Genomic DNA, 21792 nt, shown 5'->3' on the forward strand with positions numbered 1-21792 from the left:
GATTCTGGCACCATACCATTTCAGATATGTTGTAAATGTACAGGTACATCTAAAAAAATTAGAATATCATGAAAAAGTTCAATATTTTTTGTCCCTCTTTCCTGAAAGTGAAACCCATATATCATATAGACTTGTTACACATAGAGTGAAATATTTCAAGCCTTTATTTCTTGAAATGTTGATGATTATGGCTTTCAGATAAGCAAACCCAAAATTCAGTGTCTCAAAAAATTAGAATATTACATAAGATCAATATAAAAAGGATGTTTTACACAGAGATTTCAGGCTTCTGAAAGGTATGTTCATTTCTGTGCCTTCAATACTTGGTTGGGCCCCCTTTTCATGAATTACTGCATCAATGCGGCATGGCATGGAGGCGATCAGCCTGTGACACTGCTCAGGTGTAATGGAAGCCCAGGTTGTTTTGATAGCGGCCTTCAGGTCATCTGCATTGTTGTGTCTGGCATCTCATCTTCCTCTTGACAATACCCCATAGATTCTCTATGGGGTTCAGGTCAGGCCAGTGTCCTGGCCAATCAAGCACAGTAACACCATGGTCATTGAACCAGCTTTTGGTACTATTTGCAGTGTGAGAGGGAGCCAAGTCCTCCTGGAAAATGAAATCAGCATCTCCATGAAGCTTGTCAGCAGAAGGAAGCATGTAGGGCTCTAAAATGTCGTCATAGATGGCTGCGTTTACTGTGGACTTCAGAAAACACAGTGGACCAACACCAGCTGATGCCATGACAGTGGAAACTTCACGCTGGACTTCAAGCAACATGGATTCTGTGCCTCTCCTCTACTCCTCCAGACTCTGGGACCTTGGAGAGTGGAGAGGCACAGAATCCACATTGCTTGTAGTCCAGTGTGAAGTTTCCACAGTCAGTGATGATTTGGGCTGCCATGGCATCTGCTGGTGTTGGTCCACTGTGTTTTCTGAAGTCCACAGTCAACACAGCCATCTACCACGACATTTTAGAGCACTACTTGCTTCCTTCTGCTGACAAGCTTCATGGAGATGCTGATTTCATTTTCCAGCAGGACTTGGCACCTGCCCACACTGCCACAAGTACCAAAAGCTGGTTCAATGACCATGGTGTTACTGTGCTTGATTGGCCAGCAAACTGGCCTGACCTGAACCCCATAGAGAATCAAGAGGAAGATGAGAGACACCAGACCCAACAATGCAGATGACCTGAAGGCTGCTATCAAAACAACCTGGGCTTCCATTACACCTGAGCAGTGCCACAGGCTGATCACCTCCATGCCATGCCGTATTGATGCAGTAATTCATGAAAAGGGGGCCCAACCAGGTATTGAAGGCACAGAAATGAACATACTTTTCAGAAGCCTGAAATCTCTGTTTAAAACATCCTTTTTATATTGATCTTATGTAATATTCTAATTTTTTGAGACACTGAATTTTGGGTTTGCTTATCTGAAAGCCATAATCATCAACATTTCAAGAAATAAAGGCTTGAAATATGTCACTCTCTGTGTAACAAGTCTGTATAATATATGGGTTTCACTTTCAGGAAAGAGGGACAAAAAATATTGAACTTTTTCATGATATTCTAATTTTTTGAGATGTACCTGTACAGTGACTTCTTTGACGACATTACTCATAATTTTCCAGGAGTCCAAACTGACTGAAGAAAGTTCTCAGCATGCCACACTGTTTCTTTCTCCAGTGTATGAAAAAGTCTGTGCCATCTATATCCCATCTGCCCCTCTGCAGATCTAATGAGTTTGTGTGATCAGTGCAGGAAGGTGCTCATAGTCAGTGATCAAAGACCTCCACACAGGAGCCCCCCTTGTCTCCAGGAGCCGAGGGCCCCCGTATGCCACAGAGAGCACAAGGACGTTATTGTGCAAAGAGACAGAAGCAGAGCCCACCTCATCGCTGCTCAGCCAATCAGAACACCTCCTTTGGCTGCACCTTAGGTATCCTCTGTCTGTCCTCAGGGTGTAGAAGGGGTCAAAGGTCAGAGAAAGAGAAAGCACCTGTGGGTGAAACAGATGGAAAGTTAAAGATGGGACATTTTATTCAAATAAGCTAGGGACTTTGTTTTCTTAGGTCAAAACTGTCAAGATGAGTTTAAATACAACCTGAAACATTTGTGCCATAGTCCAAAGTTTATTTTTAAAACTAGTTTGTGATAACAAAGACTGCAACCATTTGTTTCTTTCTATACTAAGCATTTATGGTTATTAATGTTAGAAAATTCTCATGAGTGAAAACCAAAGACTCCCAGGTGCTCTAAACCACAAAGACACTCATTTTAAGACAATATAATGAACAAACAAGCATCCTATTCTCTCTCTAATCAAATTAAAAGAATTGCATGTTTAGATTTTCTTCTACAGTGAGCCTAATTGATTAATTTATCTTATGAGGAAGTTTTGTCAACAAGTCAATCAGCTTATCTCTTCAGTGCTGATGGAGCACAACTTCAGAGTAAAGAAAAGTTGTCTGATTCTACACTCGAGGTGAAGAAGCAGAATTACAAAAGACATTTTTCAGGACTGGGTTTGTTTATTTATTTTTATTTGAACCTTTATTTTAAAAGTCAGGAAAACTCACTATTAACTGTCTGTGTTCTGAGAGAATCCAGAAAAAGATGGGTAGTTGCACAGCTTACAATTTTAAGATTGCAGAAGAAGGGTCTACCAATTTGTTCACAGGGGGTGCCAAAATCCTCACTAAATAAAAATGCATTGTTGGAGCTTTAAAGGGAGAAACATTCGCATACACTGCATTCAGGAAGTGTTCACACCCCTTCACTTTCTTCAGTGCTCTTATCTCACAGTCTGATGCTACAGTCATTTGAATGTATTTGTATTGTCATTAACCTACACTCAGTACCCCACCATGAAAATGTGAACATAAAATTTTAGATTTTTTTGAATTTTTTATAAATAAAAGAACTGAAATATCACACTGACAGAAGTATTCAGACCCTTTGAAACAACAACAGAATTTTAGCTCAGGTTCCTCTCATTCTCTTGACCTTTGCTGAGATGTTTTTACACCTTGATTGGAGTCCATCTGTGGTAAACTGAATTGATTGGACATGATCACATGTTTTGTTTTGTTTTTTTTTGTAACCTCAGAGTGGGCTTCCTTGTGTTTTGCACAGAAGAGAGGCTTCCATTCAGCTCTCTGTCATGAAGCCCAGATCAGTGAAGGGCTACAGTGATGGTTATCCTTCTGGAACTTTGTCCCATCTCCACACAGGATCTCTGGAGCTCCGTCAGAGCGACCATCAGGTTCTTGGTCACCTTTCATACTAAGGCCTGTCTCTCCCGATTGGCCAGCTCTTGGAAGAGTCCTGGCTGTGCCCAACTTCTTCCATTTGATATTTATGGAGGCCACTGCACTCTTTCAGTGCAATAAAAATTTTTTATTGCCTTCCCCAGATCTGTGCCTTGCAGCAATCCTGTTTCTGAGCTCTGCAGGCAGTTCGTCTGATCTCATGGCTTGGCTTTTGCTCTGATATGAATGGTCAGCTGTGAGGTATTCTATAGGGAGGTGTGTGCCTTTCCAAATCATGTCCAATCACTTCAGTTTACCACAGGTGGACTCCAATCGAGGTGTAGAAACATCTCAGCAAAGATTCAGAGAAATGGGAGGAACCAGAGCTAAATTTCACGTGTTATGTGCAAAGGCTCTGAATACTTGGCGATGTGATATTTCAGTTCTTTTATTTTTCATAAATTTGCAAAAAAATCTAAAATTATCTTTTCAACTTAACATTATTGGGAGCTGAGTGTGGATTACTGAGGATAAAAAGAGTTCAAGGGACTGTAGCATCGGGCTGCAATATATCAAAACGGACGACTGAAAGTCATGGCGAAGGGTGAATATTCCTCTATTCCTCCCAGCATTGTGAGTATTCTCGCTAAAATTCGCTGTCTTTCTCTCTGTTACGCTCTGACTTGTCTCCTCGACCGGGCGTGCGTCTTTCAAAGTCTATAAACTCAAAAACTTTGAATAGAAACACACAAAAAACTGTTGCTGGGATTGAAGTTACTCATGTCCGCAATCTCCGCCATTAGCCATATCTCTCAATAGTAAAGAATCCTTTAAAAAATTCCTGGATCCAGATGGTGATCCGGATCAGTCCCAAAACCTAATCAGTTCTTCCTTATGCCATTTCTGACATTTCCTGAAAATCTGTCCATGCTTTTTTGAGTTATGTTGCTAACAAACGAACAAATGAACAAATCACATAACCTCCTTGGCGGAGGTAATAAACTGTCAACCTCATTTCACCATTAGTAAAATATGAACAAATATAAATGATAACACTGATAATAAATCATTCTGAGATTTTAAAAAAGTACAAATTATAAGTTTAAAGGCTCAAGGTCTGAGATAAAAGTCAAACTTATTAGTTCAAATGGTCAAAACATGAAATTTCAAGAAAAAATAATGTTTTAAAAGGCAAATAAATGAGATAAAAAGTCAAAATCACTAGTTCTAAAAAAGTAAAAATGTGACTTAGAATATTTAATTGGGAATTTTGAAGGTCAAAACATGGAAAAAGTAAAAATCAGAAGTTTAAGTCAGAACTGTGAGATGCAAAATTGAAAATATGAAATTCCAACATTAATTTCTTTTCCCACCGACTTTTTATCTAACTTCTTTTACTCTTTACTTTTTCAGATTTTTATAATTTAACAAGGATATTTTAAATCATCAAGGTTCAGTTTACACGTTTATACTGGAGGAAATCTGCATACTGTTGGCAGGCCAGTTATAATAGAAAGGTTGTATGAGCCTGAGGACCGGATACAACTGTACCACCGGCCGGATTTTGCCCCCGGGCCTTGAGTTTGACACCTGTGCTGTATGTGGTTAGCCAAAAAATGTGACTTTCTTACGATATTAAGATTTTTCTCAGAATAGTGTAAACCTATCTCAACATTCCTTTTTAGCCTGGGTTCTCCTACATGTAGATAAATATTGTGGTAAACTGTAGTGACGTAAAGCCTAGCTTCAGTGCTAACAATCTGACCCTCATTTTTGTGGCTAATACTCTTATTATTGACAAGTATCTCATACAAGGACACAGAGCTGGCTCTGAGTCCACTTTGACCACATCATGAGAACATCTAAACACTTTTAGTGTGATTTCTGCTCTGTAGGAGCCAGCCTGACTGCATAATAGGAACCTATTTGTTATTCTGATAGCTCTGGCTAACTTGAGTGAAGGACTCTTCTGTTAAACTTGATCTAAGGTTGTAAAATAAAGCACAAATGGAGCCTTTCTTTACCGAACCCTCCAAACTGCAGCCACATTAAGCTTGCAGTATACTGTTTAGTTTTATTCCCCCCTCTTCCTTCCCCTAAGGATCCGTGTCAGCCTGGATGTGATTCAACCGACTACAAAAGCCTGTTTAGACCCACGAGACACAACAGAAACTCTCAGACACAAGATGTTCCTCCTCTCTTAACTCCACCTTCCTCTCCCCGGCAGGAGGAGCGCTTCCCTCCGGACCAGTCCTCTCTCTGTAGATGTGACGGAGACGCGCACCCCCGCCCGCTCCCGTGACGCAGCGCCTCCCCGTGCGCACAGATGCTGGAGTGGAAGCGACAGGCGCGCTCATCTCTGTGGGACTGAACGAGACGTGGGAGAGAGGATCACCCGGTTTGGAGCCTCACACCGCGGGGAACGATGCTCAAAGAGAGGCTCTCCGCGGGCAGCAGGACTTAAAAAGCTGCGGTCCATCCATCTGGACACTTTGAATCCACTCTCGCCTCTTCCTCTTTGAAAAGGAAGATAAGAATCCAGGCGGTCATCTTCCAGCTCTCCTCGGGTCGGGAATTTAACCCCAGTCTGAAGGCCAGTCAATCAAACTATCACCATGTGGAAGACTAGGATCCTCCTGCTGCTGCTTTGGGTGCTTCAGGCGTCCGCTGAACTCCAGCAAGAGACGGAGCCACGGAGACTGCCACCGCCGGGAAAGTTGGATTTCGGTTACGTGCCTGCGGGAGTTTACGAGACACTGGCCCATTACGAACCGGGACCGATAGGGATCCTGTTCCACTTGGTGCACGGCTTTCTGTATGTGGTGCAACCCAACGCTTTCCCTGAAGGTAAGCATCCTCTTCACTGTCTCAACATGAGATCTCTACAGGGAGACTGACGGCACACAGTGGGATTTCTCTGGAGTTTAACTGGGAATGGTCACTTTAGAAACTGGTCTCACTAGAATATGTTGTTGTCATGTGGGACTTATGTGGTCAGAAATATCAGAAATCAACGATGTCTTTGAGTTCTAATCAGAGATAGTAGGCTGCTGGATCCGTTCTAGGGCTGGGCAATAAAGCAAGTTTTGAAGATGCATCACCATATCTGAAAATAAATGCAAATTTTGATCTAAATTGTGTCCATTTTGTGGCTGTTAAATTAAACTTTCAATCCTGATTAATCTCAGAATATCAGTGGTTAGTTGCAACTAATTGCATCCTTTGTGGCACATTTTAAAATTCCATTATTCCAAATTTAAAATGATTCTTGTGTCATTTTGGATAGCCTAATTGATTTCCTGTTTGGATACAGACCTGCTTTTATTGTTAGTTTAAAGTTTTTAACATGAACTTTACTGGGGAAAAGGAAATTGCTACAGCTCTTAAAGGAAATAAGGGAACAAAAAAGATAAATTTTTGTATTGGTTTAAGTTTATAACAAGGTTCAGATGACTTTTGAATGAGTTTTAAAGTGAAATGAGACATTAAGGAGCAGTGGTGGTTTACTATACATCACTGTGGCATCACTGTGTGACGCTGACATGGCTTAACCAAAGCATGCTGATAGGGACAAAAAGGCACAAGATTAACTGCAACTAAAATAAAATTAATGCACTTATTTTGGGCTTTAATTATTGCAATTAATAGGATTAATCTTGACAGCCCTTACCTATTTTGATTACTGCGTGAGTGCTCAAAATATTAGTCAAATGAAATGATACAGATAGCTGTTGAATACCTTTGCAACACAGTTAGCAGTCCTAGATGCCCAATATTTGGTAATTTAAAGTTTTGAACAATCAGAAATTCAGACAAACTCCTACACACTGTCTAAATTGCATAAATACGTTGGCAACATTTGGAAAAGTTGGTGGAACCTGCAAAAGTCCCTCACTTCTTGCAAGTGTAGTATTTCCCACACATTGACAACACTAGGGCGGGACACCCAGGTATATTTAAAGCCACTCAAGTGTTTTTGATGACCATAGGTATGTTTTTTTTGATTGAATATAGTCACCATCTGCACAGGCAGCAGATACATTTACAGACACATCCTAGAAATGCAGGATATCAAAATTTTTCCAATATCTGACATTCCCACATTTAGAAATCAATTTTAGCCGAGACTAATATCAGTACTGATATTTAAATGTGGATCAGCCTAAGACTTTAGTCCTTAAACACACTATTCAAAATCTGAGAATGAACAAATGAGCACATTGTAGCTCTTAAACATTAAGGTGTATAAAGAAAAATACATCTGCTGACAAAGGGCTGTTGGTCCAGCCTAAAGCTCCACTAACTTATTTGTTCCTACAACCAATATTTACAGCTGATATAGGACTTTTATTGCCAAGATATTGGTTATAAATAGAGATGCACTGATACCACATTTTCCTAGACCAAGTACAAATATTTAACATTGATTACTCACCGATGTATGAGTACTTTATTACTGCATAACTGTTCTTAAATTTATTTGAAAGTTTATTTTCATCAGACTTTCCTCATCCCTCCTTTTGACAATTGTATAATTGCACAGTTTTCATTCTCCTCTACTTCCTTTGTCATCCTCATTTATGTTAAAATATCAAAAACCTGCAGACATGGTTCAAACTTTGACTACATACTATCATGATGAGAGGCTGACATGACCCTAAATGGGACCCAGTACAGTATCTGCTGTTTACAAGTACAAGTACGAGTACTTAGGCTTGGCATCGGCTGGATCGGTATCTGTGCATCCCTAGTTAAAATATCAGCAGAAATGTTCAGATCTGCTGATACTGATATCATGCTGATGCATCCCTAGTTCATCCTTCCTACAAATGCTCCAAGGTGCAGCTTCTTATGTTAGAAATTGTTTCAACATTTTTGCAGCTTCTTATTGCTGATACCATTCTGTACTTCTGCACTTTTGGATGATGGCTGCGATATGGGACCTCGTCATAAACGCAATGCACCTACTATGATTACAGATGGGGGTTGACTGATTATCAACTTTGCTGATTATGGAGGCTGGTATTTTCATTTGGCTGATTATCTGCATTGGTATATTGTTTGACCAATAATGGATTAAATCTATCAATCAAAAAGTCTGAATCTTGATTCCTACAGAAAGTGTATGAGATCACTTCCTGTTTCTCTGCTGCTGTGCTATTTCTCGTGTCAACAGAGCTTTAAAATAGTTCATTTTTCTTAATTTTTTAAAACCATGATATTCCACTTTTGTCACTTCAAGTACATTGTCTTTGCAATAATAAATTCATATTGATTCTAAATATCGGCTATTAGTACCAGTATCAATCCCTTATTAATGAGCTAGGCCAGAACAGCATCATTCTGTGGGAAATACAAAGTTCCTCCTACTTTTCAAATGGTGCCAGTTTAGACCGTCCTTTTGAACTTTTTGACACTACGGATCATTTAAATAATGGAGATGTTATCATTTGAGAACGGAAAATTTTGCCAGCTTCAATAAACAGAAATTTATAAGAAAGTGTGTAGAAGTTTTATCTGCAGGTTTAGATTGTTAAAAACAAAATTTTGCCTGATATTGTCTATTTTTGTGGCTGGGTATCAAACAGGGTTCAAAGCTGTTTGATTTTTACTAGAATCAGATCAAAGTGTTTAAGTATGGAACTAGGACATCTGTTTATCTAATAACATATTGAGATATGATTTTTGTTCTTATTTCCCAGCCCTACTTGGGGAAGTCTGCAGGAACTGTGTATGATGTCTTAGGTGTGCTACTGGGAAGATCCACTTTCAGAGACTTGTCTGAGTGGAATAATATGTTGTCATGTGGGACCTATAGTGTCAGAAAAATCAGGAGTCCAGGATCAGCTGTTGTCCCATTCAAATCAGTGACATTACTGGATCTGTAATCAGTTGGCATGCGCAAAAACTCTGCATGCAAAGACAGATTAGTTCCCATGAATGAACGTGAATCAGCAGCGGCTGTTTGAACTGACGTTCTCCAGCTTCTCTTCTGTATGGTTGCGTGAAAATGTGTCTATAGATTTGTAGTCCATCCATGCGCCTGTGCTGTGCGCGTCTAGATTTGTGCGCAGAGCTGACAGCGCACATGAAGGTGATGTTTCTGCCTGCAGCACACTCTGTGTCCACATAATGACAACTAATGAACCTCTTGCTGACAGCAGAACGTGCTCAGCTCTACACGTGGAGTTCTGTTTTTTTCTTTTTATTTTGCCCGAGAGAGTGAATGTTTATTTGGGCACCCAGAAAGCCTCTGCGCACGCGTGGATCTCCATGTAATACAATTAGAGCTGACTGCTTAACAGACAGAAATAAGGTGTGTGAGTGTGTGTGTTTAATGGTCAAAAAGATGCGACACCCCTCCATGCGTCACAGTCTGAGAGCGCGCTCCGCTGGAACATTTTGCAGATTAGCAGCTCTCTGAGTCACCTTGTTAATTGGGTAATCCCATAAGCCCGTACACCATATGTTGTTGGCCTTTTAGATTCCAGTTTGTCACCAGCACTCGGGGGCTCATGTCCTAATCCTATGGAGCAGCAGACCACTGCTCAGTGAAGTTGTTAGTTCACCCATGGGTGCACCCACCCAATGATGCAGGACAGAGAATGGAAATCATGTGGAAATTGTTGGTTCGTACATAATAGTTCAGCTGCAGACAAACGCTTGCACATAGTTTTGACATTCCTTTGATTAGAGAGCCCCGGGGAATTCATTATGATTTTTGGGTTCACCAGAATTTGGATGGCGTTGGAAAAGGCGATGAGTGTATTAATAGCAGCAGTGCGTGTGTGGATATTTAACACGATGAATCCAGTGATTTGTCAGGTCTGTTTGGATGAAAACATGCTGGTTTGCAGCAAACCTTTGAGACTTGCAGAGCTCGTCATTTCTGTAACAGCATGTTGTAGGAATTCCCTCTGCACTGATGTTGAGCTGCTTGTTGGAGAACATAACGTGTAGTTACATTAAAATGTGTAAGACAAGTGAAGAAAAGGATCTGTAAGTCTCTTTCACTCCAGTGGTTTGTGACTGGAGGAGGTGCAGATGTCAGAGTGGAGCTCTGTTCAGGCTGAGTGGATGAAGCTCTGTCTTTACTTCAGACTGGGCTACAAATGCTATGGACATCTGCAAGCACATGTGTAAGGATTTCACTCTGGGTCAGGGTTTCTGCACAGATTTCTTGTCCTGAATTTGAAGCTTTAAAGGATTTAACAAAGGAAAAATCCTCAGTAGGGTCTCCAAGATACCAAAACTTAAATTAGGAGTATGATAAATATTAACCAATATCAACGCCTCTTTCAGTACCAGGGCAACAAAAATGAAACTCCCAGGATAGTACCGCTTTTTTTAACAAATAAAAAAATGGCAAGCAAAGTCTTAAACCCTGTCTCAAATGCACAGGACAGTTTGAAAATGTTGAAGGAGGGCAAAAAGCATTTATCAAATAGACCTTAAAACCTTGTGGAATTTAATATGTTATATTGGGAAAATTGTGAAATGGCAAAAATGTAAACTCTGAGGCCTGGAGGGGGCTGCATGGTGGTGCAGGGGTTAGCGGTTAGCATTCTTCTGTGCAGAGTTTGCATGTTCTCCCCCTGCTTGCGTGGGGTACTCTGGCTTCCTCCCACTACTAAAAACATGCTCATTAGGTTAATTGGTGACTCTAAATTGGCCGTAGGTGTGAATGAGATTGTGATATTGTCTGTCTCTATATGTCAGCTCTGCGATTGACTGGCGACCAGTCCAGGGTGTACATCGCCTCTCGCCCAATGACAGACCACTGTGACCCCCAATGAGATAAGCGGTATAAAAAAATGGATGAATGAGTCCTGGAGAGGTGTAATGTTTGAATTTGCACTGACTGACAGATTTATTTCTCTGTTCTCTGTGAAGCCAAAACTAGAAGAGATCTACAGTGCATTCAGAAAGTAGTCAGACCCCTCTCACTTTTTTCAGTTTTGTTATGTTGCAGCCTGAAGATACAGACTAAAAAAAAAAAAAAATTCTTTTTTAATTTTAGTAATCTACACTCAGTTCCCCATCCTGACAAATTCCATATAGAAGTTTGGCATTTTTTTTCAAATGTATTAAAGATAAAAAATTAAATATTCCATTGACATAAGTATTCACACTTTGCAACGACACTTGAAATTTAGCACAGGTTTTTCCAATTTCACTCAGTCTTTCCTGAGATTACTGTACGCATCGTTTGGAGTCCAGCTATGGTAAATTAAACTGATTGGACATGATTTGGAAAGGCACACACCTTTATATGAAAAGCCTCACAGCTGACAATGCATATCAGAGTAAAAACTAAGCCATGAGGTCAAAGGAACTGTCTGCAAAGCCCAAAGATGGGACTGTTCCAGGGCACAGATCTAGGGAAGGCTGCAAAAATAAAAAAAAACTCTGTTGCACTGGATGTTCCCAAGAGCACAGTGACCTCCATAATTCTCAAAATAAATAAGTTTGGCTCAACCAGGACTCTCCAAGAGCTGGTCGCCCTGCCAAACTGAGCAACTGGGGGAAAAAGGGCATTAGTAAGAGAGGTGACCAAGAACTTTATGGTCACTCTAACTAAGCTCCAGAGATCCTATGTGGAGATGGGACAAAGGTTTGGAAGAACAAACATCATTACAGCCCTCCATCTATCTGGACTTTATGGCAGAGTGGCTAGAAGGAAGCTTCTCCTCAGTGCAAAACACAGTTTGCACAGAACGCCTCGTGAAAGCCTGCTTCAGGCTGCAACATAACAAAATTGAAAAGGGGTTCTGAGTACTTTCTGAATGTGCTGTATATTTCTCTTCCTCCTGAGACCTGCCAACTTTAAAAGCTGCCTTTCCATGGTGTTTTTCAATGGTGGAGATGAACAGCAACACTCTTGTGAAATGCTGGCACTTCTCCTTTAAACCACATTTCATGAAGCTCATCTTATACTATACATTTCTCTGCAGACAGTATGACATAAACCCTTGGATAATTAAAAGAACAGTTGTGTGATTGGGTTTCATTATCAACACAAGTGACCCCAGCAGTACCTCTAACAGAGGACGACTGTGATTTTTGTGTCATTAGCATGGCTCTATCATCTCATCTTCCAATCACTGCATGACATTTTACTTCAGAAATATCTTTATAATCTCATGAATGTTTGATGCCGGCGACTGACACATTGGTTTTATGTATCAAACACACTGTGAGCTCGTAGGAGGTGTTATTAGCAAAGAAGCAACAAATGTCTATCACCAACACCTACACAAGCAAACGCGGTGTGACATATTCTCTCCAACATTTTTTTACCAGCTGTATGCTGCCGTGTGAAAGCCTCACCTCACACCCACACACACTCGGCAACACACATCTGCAACATGCCAGCATATAGGCTGCTGCATAGGAGAATAAGCTGCTTTCATAAATGGTATATGTGCCTCAGCTTCATTACAGCTCTTTACAGACGTGACAGTATATTTACAGAGAGACACAATACTCCAGAGATAGCCGGTACTTTATATGCATGAGCCCCAGAATCACAGCTTTGAAGAAAGATTTCATAGTTTAGTAATGTGCAATCAAAGTTTTTGGTTCAATCTTTCTGCACCAGTGATGGATTAAAAACTTAACTGATAACCACTGAATGTTGCTTTTTCTTTTCTTTGAGTAAATATTTAAGGCAGAGAATTCTGCTGCCTATATTAAAATTTTTTGACAGTGAAGGGTTTGTACATTGTCTAAAATGTATTAAGATGGGAAGCTGTTTTAGGATACATTCAGATTTTATTTGTTTATCTAAAACAGGGGGCGTTTCCCTCTTTGGCCCATTTGTAGCTGAACAAACCAATCACTGATGCAGAAAAAAATCAAGTGAGCTGAAATTACCAAGCATCCATTAACTGGGTGCTTGTTTGCTGCGAAACAGCTGCGGTGCTCATCAGCGCATGCTCACGCCAAAATAGTTTTCATACCAGGCGCATGTGTGCCATTTATTGGCTGAGCCTCCCTGCCATTACAGCCCTGTCTTTCTTCATTGTGTTTATTTTAAAAGTGAGCAAGAAATTCAGAAAATGATCGATACAAATGAGGTGAGTTTCTCCAAAACTGCCAAACACAACTTTTATTTCGAAAAGTACATGCCAGAAGTGTAACTACTCTGTTGTCTTGCCTGTAACGTATTTTACTGATGTTTAAACAGAGCTCCAGCAGCAGTTCAAGTTTAGAGAACAACTCCACAGACCAACACATTTTAGCTTTTGGCCTTCATCAGAGTTGCCAAGAAACATGTTGCAAACATATTCTACTGATGTGAACAGACATATCTGCTTAAACAAGGTAAATATGGCTCACTGTTGATAATTTTCTAGTCTATTTTGGCTGAGAGACACACATAGCTTTCAGAAAAATAGGCGAGCCTTCTATTCTCTAGATTCTCGGTGTGTGAGATGCACTCAATCAGGCAGATACCTCAGACTTTACAAATGCATGCTGAAATGAAAATCAAGCCATGGCATGGCACAGACGCCACACACCCAGTCTGATACAGTGTAAAAGAGGTGGTCTTGCCTTGCTTCCAGTTAAAACCCTTGAGTGGTTTGAGAATGCAGTCACTCAAATAATGGCATATAACGGTTTAACTCTGTAACAGTAATAGTAACATTCTAAGAAAAGGGTGCCAGCTATGTCTGGTTGTTGTCAAATGTGAAAATGATATTGATGGTGTGATTTAGAGGATTTTTCTGATGCTCTTGTCATACGTGTGAGTGTGTGAGAGGAAACATCTGCATAAAAGGCTTAACTTTAGATGGACACCAACTCATCATAAAGACAGTGAATATAACAGACAACAGGTCTCTCTTTTCTTCTGTTAATTAATCTTAGTGTAAGTCAACCATCACTGGAGAATAGAGGTGCATTAAGCTCCTTTTGCAGTTTTATCATTATCATTTCACGCCTGTGGGTGAGCTCCACTGGGGAGATGATAATGCCAGCCAGCGTCATGCTGCACATCCCAGTTGGAAAGTGTTTTCTCATTAACGTCTGGATTCCCTCGCCTCAGGACACCACGCCTAGGTGGATTTCAGATAAGAGACGGCTGCTGGAAATCTGGCATTTATTCAAGAGAGGTTACAGTTGCCAGGGAAACCTGTCTGCGGCTATCAAGGCCGATGTGTTTTTGCTCACCTCACTGACACCGGTGTGATGTGAGGTCAGATACTGTGATAAAATATGCGAGGTGGACTGATGCGGCTCTGGTAATGTTTATTAAAGACTCATCAAAAGAGAGTCCACTGTGTTTTTTCACAGCACAAAGGCGTAAAGGGACTTTGGTGTTCAGTGAAGGACACACAGACATGAAAGATACCGAAGGGGAAAACTTCAAAGATTTTTACCAAGGACAGAGCCGAGATCGAACTCTTCGTGATGTGAATCAGAGATTTACTAGAATTTTAAAGTAGCAGACATTTTGGTTCGATATCTTTCATGGCGAGGAAAAAATGACAAAGGCAGAGAAGTTTAAGGTTATGTACTCATAAATGTCAACTTAAAAGTAAACAAGTGTCAAAGTTTCAAGTAGACAATATCTTTGGAGTCTTTTTATAGATTATGTCTTGGACTTTGGACCTTAGTTTGATGGGATAGATGTAAAAAGACAGAAAAGGTCAGAAGAGAGCAGGGGCTGGCTTGTCCTGAACATCTCAATAACATAGTTGTAGTTCACATTATTCATGTGCTTCCGACAATAGTTGGGTTTTAAATTTAGTTTTAATGAAATGGCAGTTGTTATGGACCTCAGTTCAACAGGTCATTTATGCCAGGGAGACAGTCCACAATAACAGAAGACCCCCAGTCTGGTTTCGATCTAATTCTGGGTAAGACTAAGAAAACCTTCACCTGATGACCTGAGGGGCTGAATGGAGCTGTGGATGAATATTAAATGTTTAATTGTATTTTTATCGTCATCATGATATGAAAATGCACAATGTAGTAATTGCAAGGGATGCCCATGAGACAGTGGATTTTTTATAAACAAACCATGGATTCGGTCAGATCATTCGACCAATTAGATGAAGCTCTGGACATGCTGGCCAATCAGATGAAGCTCCAGCTCACAGATGTTCTCCCTTTGTTAACCAGGTGCAATTTGATAGTATGCTTACATGCAGAGTAGGTCAAACAGCCACTGTAACTAAATAATGATATTACAAGGTCTGTAAAGTAATTAAAAATCATACATTGTTGACAGGCCACTGTGTTAAGAACCAGCAGGCAAAATTTCAGTAATGTAAAAATCGCGAAGTATATGGAATTAATCATCAAAATCATGTAAATGAGGAGGTATTATCTGCTCTAGGTACCGTGGGCATTTCGGTCGAATGCGCTCAAGCCGCACCCAGTCATGAGAAATTCGACCCTCTCTCAAATTTAAAAAAAATCTACAACCGCAATGGAGGCCTCATCTGTCTGCTCTACTAGTTACAGCTCTCATTATGAGCCACAGCCACCACAGAAACAGTCACGTTTATGTCATGACAGACATTTAAGTTCTAAAGTATGTGTCCTTTTGTCATCTTGCGTTTGTTATGTCTCCCTTCCGTTGATGTCTTCATGTTAAGTTGCTGTGAAAACACTGCCATTTCTTGATATTGCTTTTCAAAATAAAATTCTTCAATGATGATTAGCATTACAGGCTTTTATTGTGACAGACTTGGCAGGGATAAAACATCTCTTTCATCAAAACTTCACTTAAAGAGCATCAAACTGTTGATGCTTTGAGAGAGACAAAGCCACAGTCTGCGTCTTTTAATCATCCAGGACTAAGGGAGTGAAATATGGATCAAAACATACCTTCAACAGGTGAGATGTTTGTTCCTACTGCGCCTGGTTGAAGTGAAAAATAGACAAGTACTCCAGCAAATAGCCTTTCCCATGACCTTACGGTGAACTATGGCCAACTGTCTGGCTCCGTGCAAGAGCAGAGGGACAGAAGTCTGTTTCCTGTTGCAAATCTCTCTTTGATGCTTTTGATTATAGATGTGGGTTTGGGAAATTTACCTCACAATGAAGAAAACAGAGTTTAGCTGGCTGTTAATTTTTAATGAAGGCAGTGACATCAGCTGAGAGCAGACTATTTAGAGAAACTGCCATGATTTTATATCGTTGAAGCATTGAGGGGGCACTATATTTGCCCTGCCCAAACTAAACTTAGCTACAAAACAGGTGAAAAACAGTTAAGATCCAAAATTCAGTCACACATACTGTAGATCTCATTGTGTCACACATTTACAGCAACCTTATTCCAACATATCTAGTGTGTTAAGGCACAAATATTGGATTTCACTTTACAGGGACTTTAACTGAACTCCGGACCTGCCCCAGAATACAGGCACCAAGAGAGAATCGATTTATTGACAGAACTATAACAGAGACGCTACTTAGAACAACGGATGAAACAAGAGAGAGGAAATGTGCAATATGAAGACTGTGTGGTGGAAATGAACAGAACCCCTGCTATTTGAGACTACTTTGAATTAAGAGAGACAGCATTTTACAAGCAGTTTAAAACCAAGGTCAGACTGCACATTTTCAGCATGATTAAAGCCCAATCTGACAGTCGTAGGGTTTCATGACCCATCGGCCTGCAAAAATCTGTCACTGTATATCAGTGAAGCCTCAAGACTTCCCAATAGAAAGTCTACTATGTTTGATTTTTGTCCTACCTTCTGCGATTTGTTTCATGAGGTCAGGGACATTTACCAGTTATAGCACAGAGTGCTCTACGTGTGCCACAGTCACGAATGTAAACAAACCAAATGGCAAAGTGAAAGAAGAGTGATGAAGTTGGTGCTGTGAGATAGAACTACGAGAAAGAGGAAAAGTGTATTGAGCTCTGACATCTCTGCCTTTATGGTATGTTATAGAGGGACCAGGCCCACCAAGGCAGACTTAAAGAATTAAATCTTGGCAAGAAATACCAACTGTGAGTCACTGTTGTTAGCATAGCATCTATCATTCATCTTAACAATTGGAAAGGCAGACATAGACAGTCGACAGTATGTTTACTTACAGTCTTCTTTCTGGGAGAAGTCTAGTCTCAGCCCTCTTCCTTCCTACGCCATCACATAACGATTGATCACATCCCACCATGTTGGTCTAGTCCCAAAAACTATAGTGCTGTTATCACCCAATATCACAGCTGTGGGTGCTTTCAGAAACAAAGATAAAACTCTATCATCAAACACTGAAACAAAACCAGAACATTACAGCAGCAAGTCAACAACTCTTTCTTCTAGATGTTATAAATTATTCAGGCACCAGTGTTATCTGACTGGAACAGTTTCGATAATCACTTTTACTGAGCTACTTTTCCAATAAAAAACCCAAAACAATGATGCAGTATGAGTCTGTTTGATAAAGCTCTAAACGCAGGGATAAATGTTCTAAACCTCCAAGTTTACAATGTTTTATCTTAGATAACACAAACACATCCACTCAGAATGACTTGAACAAAGTTGATCTCTGACCTGCAAGTCTGCCACAGCCTGCAGCAGGAAACACGCCTGAATGCATCTGTACTTTTGACTTCATCAGAGGTGAATGAAAGAGGAAGGAAATATTTGTAGAAGCACAATGAAAATACACAATACCTTAAAACCTCCCACATTGTTTCCTAAAACAATGTCTCAAGTTTTGAATGCAGGGCAGATTAAAAGTCCTCACATTTTCTCTCAGACTAGACTAAAGTTATACTTAATGTGACTTACAAGACTGGCACCACCGGTGAATTAGAGAGAGCATTTACACTAATACAGTGCTTGTGCTTAGACAAGTCTCAACATGAGGATGTAATATTATCATTTTTAATTAGATCATTATGACCAATTACACCCAAGACAAACTAAATGACAAGCACAGTAAATCACTGCCAGTAGATTAGACTGCACACACTGACTTTTAGCACTGTACAGCCAAGATGGAAATTAGAGATGTAGAGACACTTTTTCAATTCATTTGACAAAAAAAAATAATGAAATACTCTTTTTTTTTTCCTCCAGTAGAGATTAGATGCAAGGTGTACAGAAAATTGCAAAGACAGAAACAGAATGCAGTGCACATATTGGAAATACTGATTAACAACCAAATAGCGCAACCAGCAAGAAGCATCACATGAAACTGCATCACCCTGTGACTTCAAAGTCCAAAATGCATCAGTAATGTACAGTAAGGAGTGGAGTAGACACCACTTGCATATATAATCGAAAAAGCCATAGAAATGACGAAGGACAACAGTTAATTTAAAGATTTGGACTGATGCTTAAAACGTTGGGGCCAGGTGTAATGCTCTACTTTTTAAAGAAAGACACTTTCTATATCACTTGAAAACTTTGTAAAGAAAAAAATGTTCAATTAGTAATGGGGGTGTGCAATATTATCGCTACAGGATCAGTAACAGAAGGTAATCGCTTATGAAGTTTATCATTGGTATCAGCTGACATGTCAATTTCTGCTGATATTTACAGCCAATATATCATCCATACCTACTGACAGAATGAGCAACTGCACAACAAGCTGTGGAGTTTTGAACTCAACTAACAGAGCTACTTAAACTGATGCCTTATTTTTCATTTTCTGACTTATTCCTTACACTGGGTCCTATGGACTGATGTAAAGGTCTGAACTACAGTTGAATTTAATTCTTTTGCTCCTCTGAATATTTTTTAAAGAGTTATTTCAAGTACTTTATCAGGATAGTCTCTAGAAATGGGGGTCTTAAGCTGCTACAGCAGAAATAGCTTTGTATTTGCATGTTGCCTGTGCAGGTGCTTGGAAAGATTTGATGTCAAGTTTGCAGCAGTGATTAGGTGTTAAGTTCTGGTACGGGCACAGTTAGCGATCACATTTGTATCTTTTTGGATGACAAATTCAAAGAAATGTGCAAATGTAAAAGCCTCAAAGGATGTCTTGATTTGTGTCACTCTTCTACTTTTAGTTTCGTCCTTCATGGACTCAAGCTAACACCATAAAGCAGTGGTTATCAAATGGTGTGGCAGGGCACACTGGTGTGTCTCGAGGCAAGATTAGGTGTGCTGTGGGAAATTGCAAAACCACATGTCGATACAGCAACTATACAACAAGAGACGAGGAATATCAGCTGTAAAAACTAGCCTACATCATCTGCAAATATTGGTACATATTGGTTTTCAATGTCAGCCTATATTGGTTGTAAATATTGGCCTATATCTTATTAAGATATTGGCCTGTATCATCTGTAAATATCGGTCAATATTGGCTTTCATTACCGGCCTATATCAGCTGTGAATATTGGCCCGTATTGGTTTTCAATATTGGCCTATATGGGCTGTCAGTGTCAGCCTATATTGGCTGTAAGTATCAGCCTATATCTTATTAAGATGTTGGCCTGTATCACCTGTAAATACTGGTCAGATTTGGCTTTCAATACCAGCCTATATCGTCTGTGAATGTTACCCTTTATCTTGTCTAAATATTGGCCTCTATCTGCCCTACATTGCAGCTTACCTATATTGGCTGTAAATATTATCTAATGTTGGCAGTGACTAAAACCCTATCTTAACTGCAAATATTGGCCTAAAAGGGCTTGAAATATCTGCCCATGTTGGCTGTGAAATTCAGCCTATATCTGCTGTAAATATCAACCTATATTGCATGTAAATATTGGCCATTATCAGCTGTGAATTCTGGTCATATTTGGCTGTAAATATCAGCTTTTATCTGCTTTAAATATAAACCTATATTTACAGTAAATATTTGCCAATAACAGCTGTAAATACTTACTTTAAACCTAAACAAGTTTGTGGATTTTTAGCCAGGTCCAACATCAGCCAAAGTAGTTGTTTCTGTTTATCTTCATTCCATAAACTTAAAGTGTGTTAAAAGGACTGAAGTTTCACATCTGAACCATTTTAATATCGGTATTGGGTAAGGGGAATCTGAAATAAATTGATATGTTGCCCCATGGCAAAAATCCAATATCGTGCATCCTTACTGAAGATACAGTAACACGTGTTGAAGTTGCCATTTTGCATGAATGAATATGGTGTGCCTTGAGATTTTGGCTTGATCTTAGGTGTGACTTGGACAAAATGTTTGAAAACCACTGCCATAGAGTATTGTCAGACAAATGCCTGACAAGGGTAGTTTGATTAATCCATTATCCCCAACAATGGTATCATTACATCCCCAGTTGAAATGTCAGGAATTGAAATGAGTGAGTGTTTTGCTGTGGCTAATTTTCAATCAATACCCAAGTTTAAACACAAAACCATGACCCCTGTAATTTATCTAGAGACAGCCGACTTCAGAAACATTTGATACTGGGTCAAATGTTCATTTTGGATGATGCAAATAGGAGCTTTTTGGCAGATAATGAAGATATCAGGATTTCCCTGCAGTTTGGTTTCTGTCTTTGAACTTTAGAGGCAGCCGAGATTCTCCAGGGTTCAAATGAGCTGCATTAAACCAAAATAGAAATGTGAACATAGATGAAGATGTAAGAGTGAGCCAGCAGGTCATTCAGAGTGTTTGTGGATAACTGCTTGTTGCTGCAGGCATTGTTACTCTTCAGTTTGAATTTAAAATGATTAAAGAAAGCGCCCTTCAACCAGAAGGTCGAGACTGGAGCTTCACGACAGCAAGCATATGCTCTGCTGAAGTGTCCTTGAGCAACATACTGAGTGCCAGTCTGACGCCGACCCTGCACTTTCACATCTTTGTGGAGGAGGCTGACTGCACGACAAATCTTCTAGTTGGGGGTGTTGATGCACTGTCAGAAGAAATCGTATCTGAGTCTAGAGTCTTTCTTTTTCAGCATTTTTCTGGCCAGTAACAAACATTTTTGCTAATTAGATTTCTTGAGCAGCGGGCACATCTGTGGAGATTATCGTTAGATGCTGCGATCATCCCCCAGATGGGTTTACATTTGCAATCATAATGTTTGGCAGATCTGAGTCATTCCTCTGTTTCTGATATAAAACAAGAGTCAGTGACATACAGAACCAAGTGTGCAGAAATGATGAGCTGGTGCCTGCTTTGGCTATTTTAGTCATTGTCTAGGTCAGTGAATCTCAACTGGTCTAGCCTCAGGATCCACCACAACCTCCTTAATGAGAAATCATGACCCAAATTTACAACAGATTTCAACCACTCTAATTAATATCAGGAAAAATAGTGCAGTTTGGACAGATGGATAGATCATATGGCAGAACAATGAGATTATTCAGTTATACCACAATATCAAATTATTTTGTCCTTTTATAGAGATTTCAAGAAATAAGGTGGGATAAAAAGAAATGTTTTGATCAATTTACTCATCGTCAAGGCCAAACAGAGTAAAATAAAATACACAGATGCATGTCTGCTTAGGGCTTTTGTATTCCATAGAGTTTATGTCACATTTTTTCCAAGCTTACAGTCATGAACCACTGAAACAGTTTTTTGACCCTCTTCTGGGTACTGACACCACTAGTTTAGAATCAGTGGTTCTCAACTAAAGCATTTGGCTCAAG

At 39.9% G+C, this 21792-nt stretch overlaps 1 protein-coding gene across 9 annotated transcripts in view; it reads left to right on the top strand.

The window, feature by feature from the left end:
* Nucleotides 1–5602: 5602 nt before the first annotated feature.
* The window catches only part of prom1a (prominin 1a), a 138530-nt gene continuing 122340 nt past the window's right edge, over nucleotides 5603–21792 (top strand). For all 9 annotated transcript variants that reach the window (XR_005992466.1, XR_005992468.1, XR_005992467.1 and 6 more), the window contains exon 1: nucleotides 5603–6103. Coding sequence is in view for 4 of the 9 variants with exons in the window: in XM_041797624.1 (XP_041653558.1) it covers nucleotides 5872–6103 (232 nt within the window). In the remaining 5 variants the exon portion in view is untranslated. The remainder of the gene's footprint in view (nucleotides 6104–21792) is intronic.

This window comes from Cheilinus undulatus, linkage group 10 (genome assembly GCF_018320785.1).
Source record: "Cheilinus undulatus linkage group 10, ASM1832078v1, whole genome shotgun sequence".
In the NCBI taxonomy this organism is placed as follows: domain Eukaryota; kingdom Metazoa; phylum Chordata; class Actinopteri; order Labriformes; family Labridae; genus Cheilinus; species Cheilinus undulatus.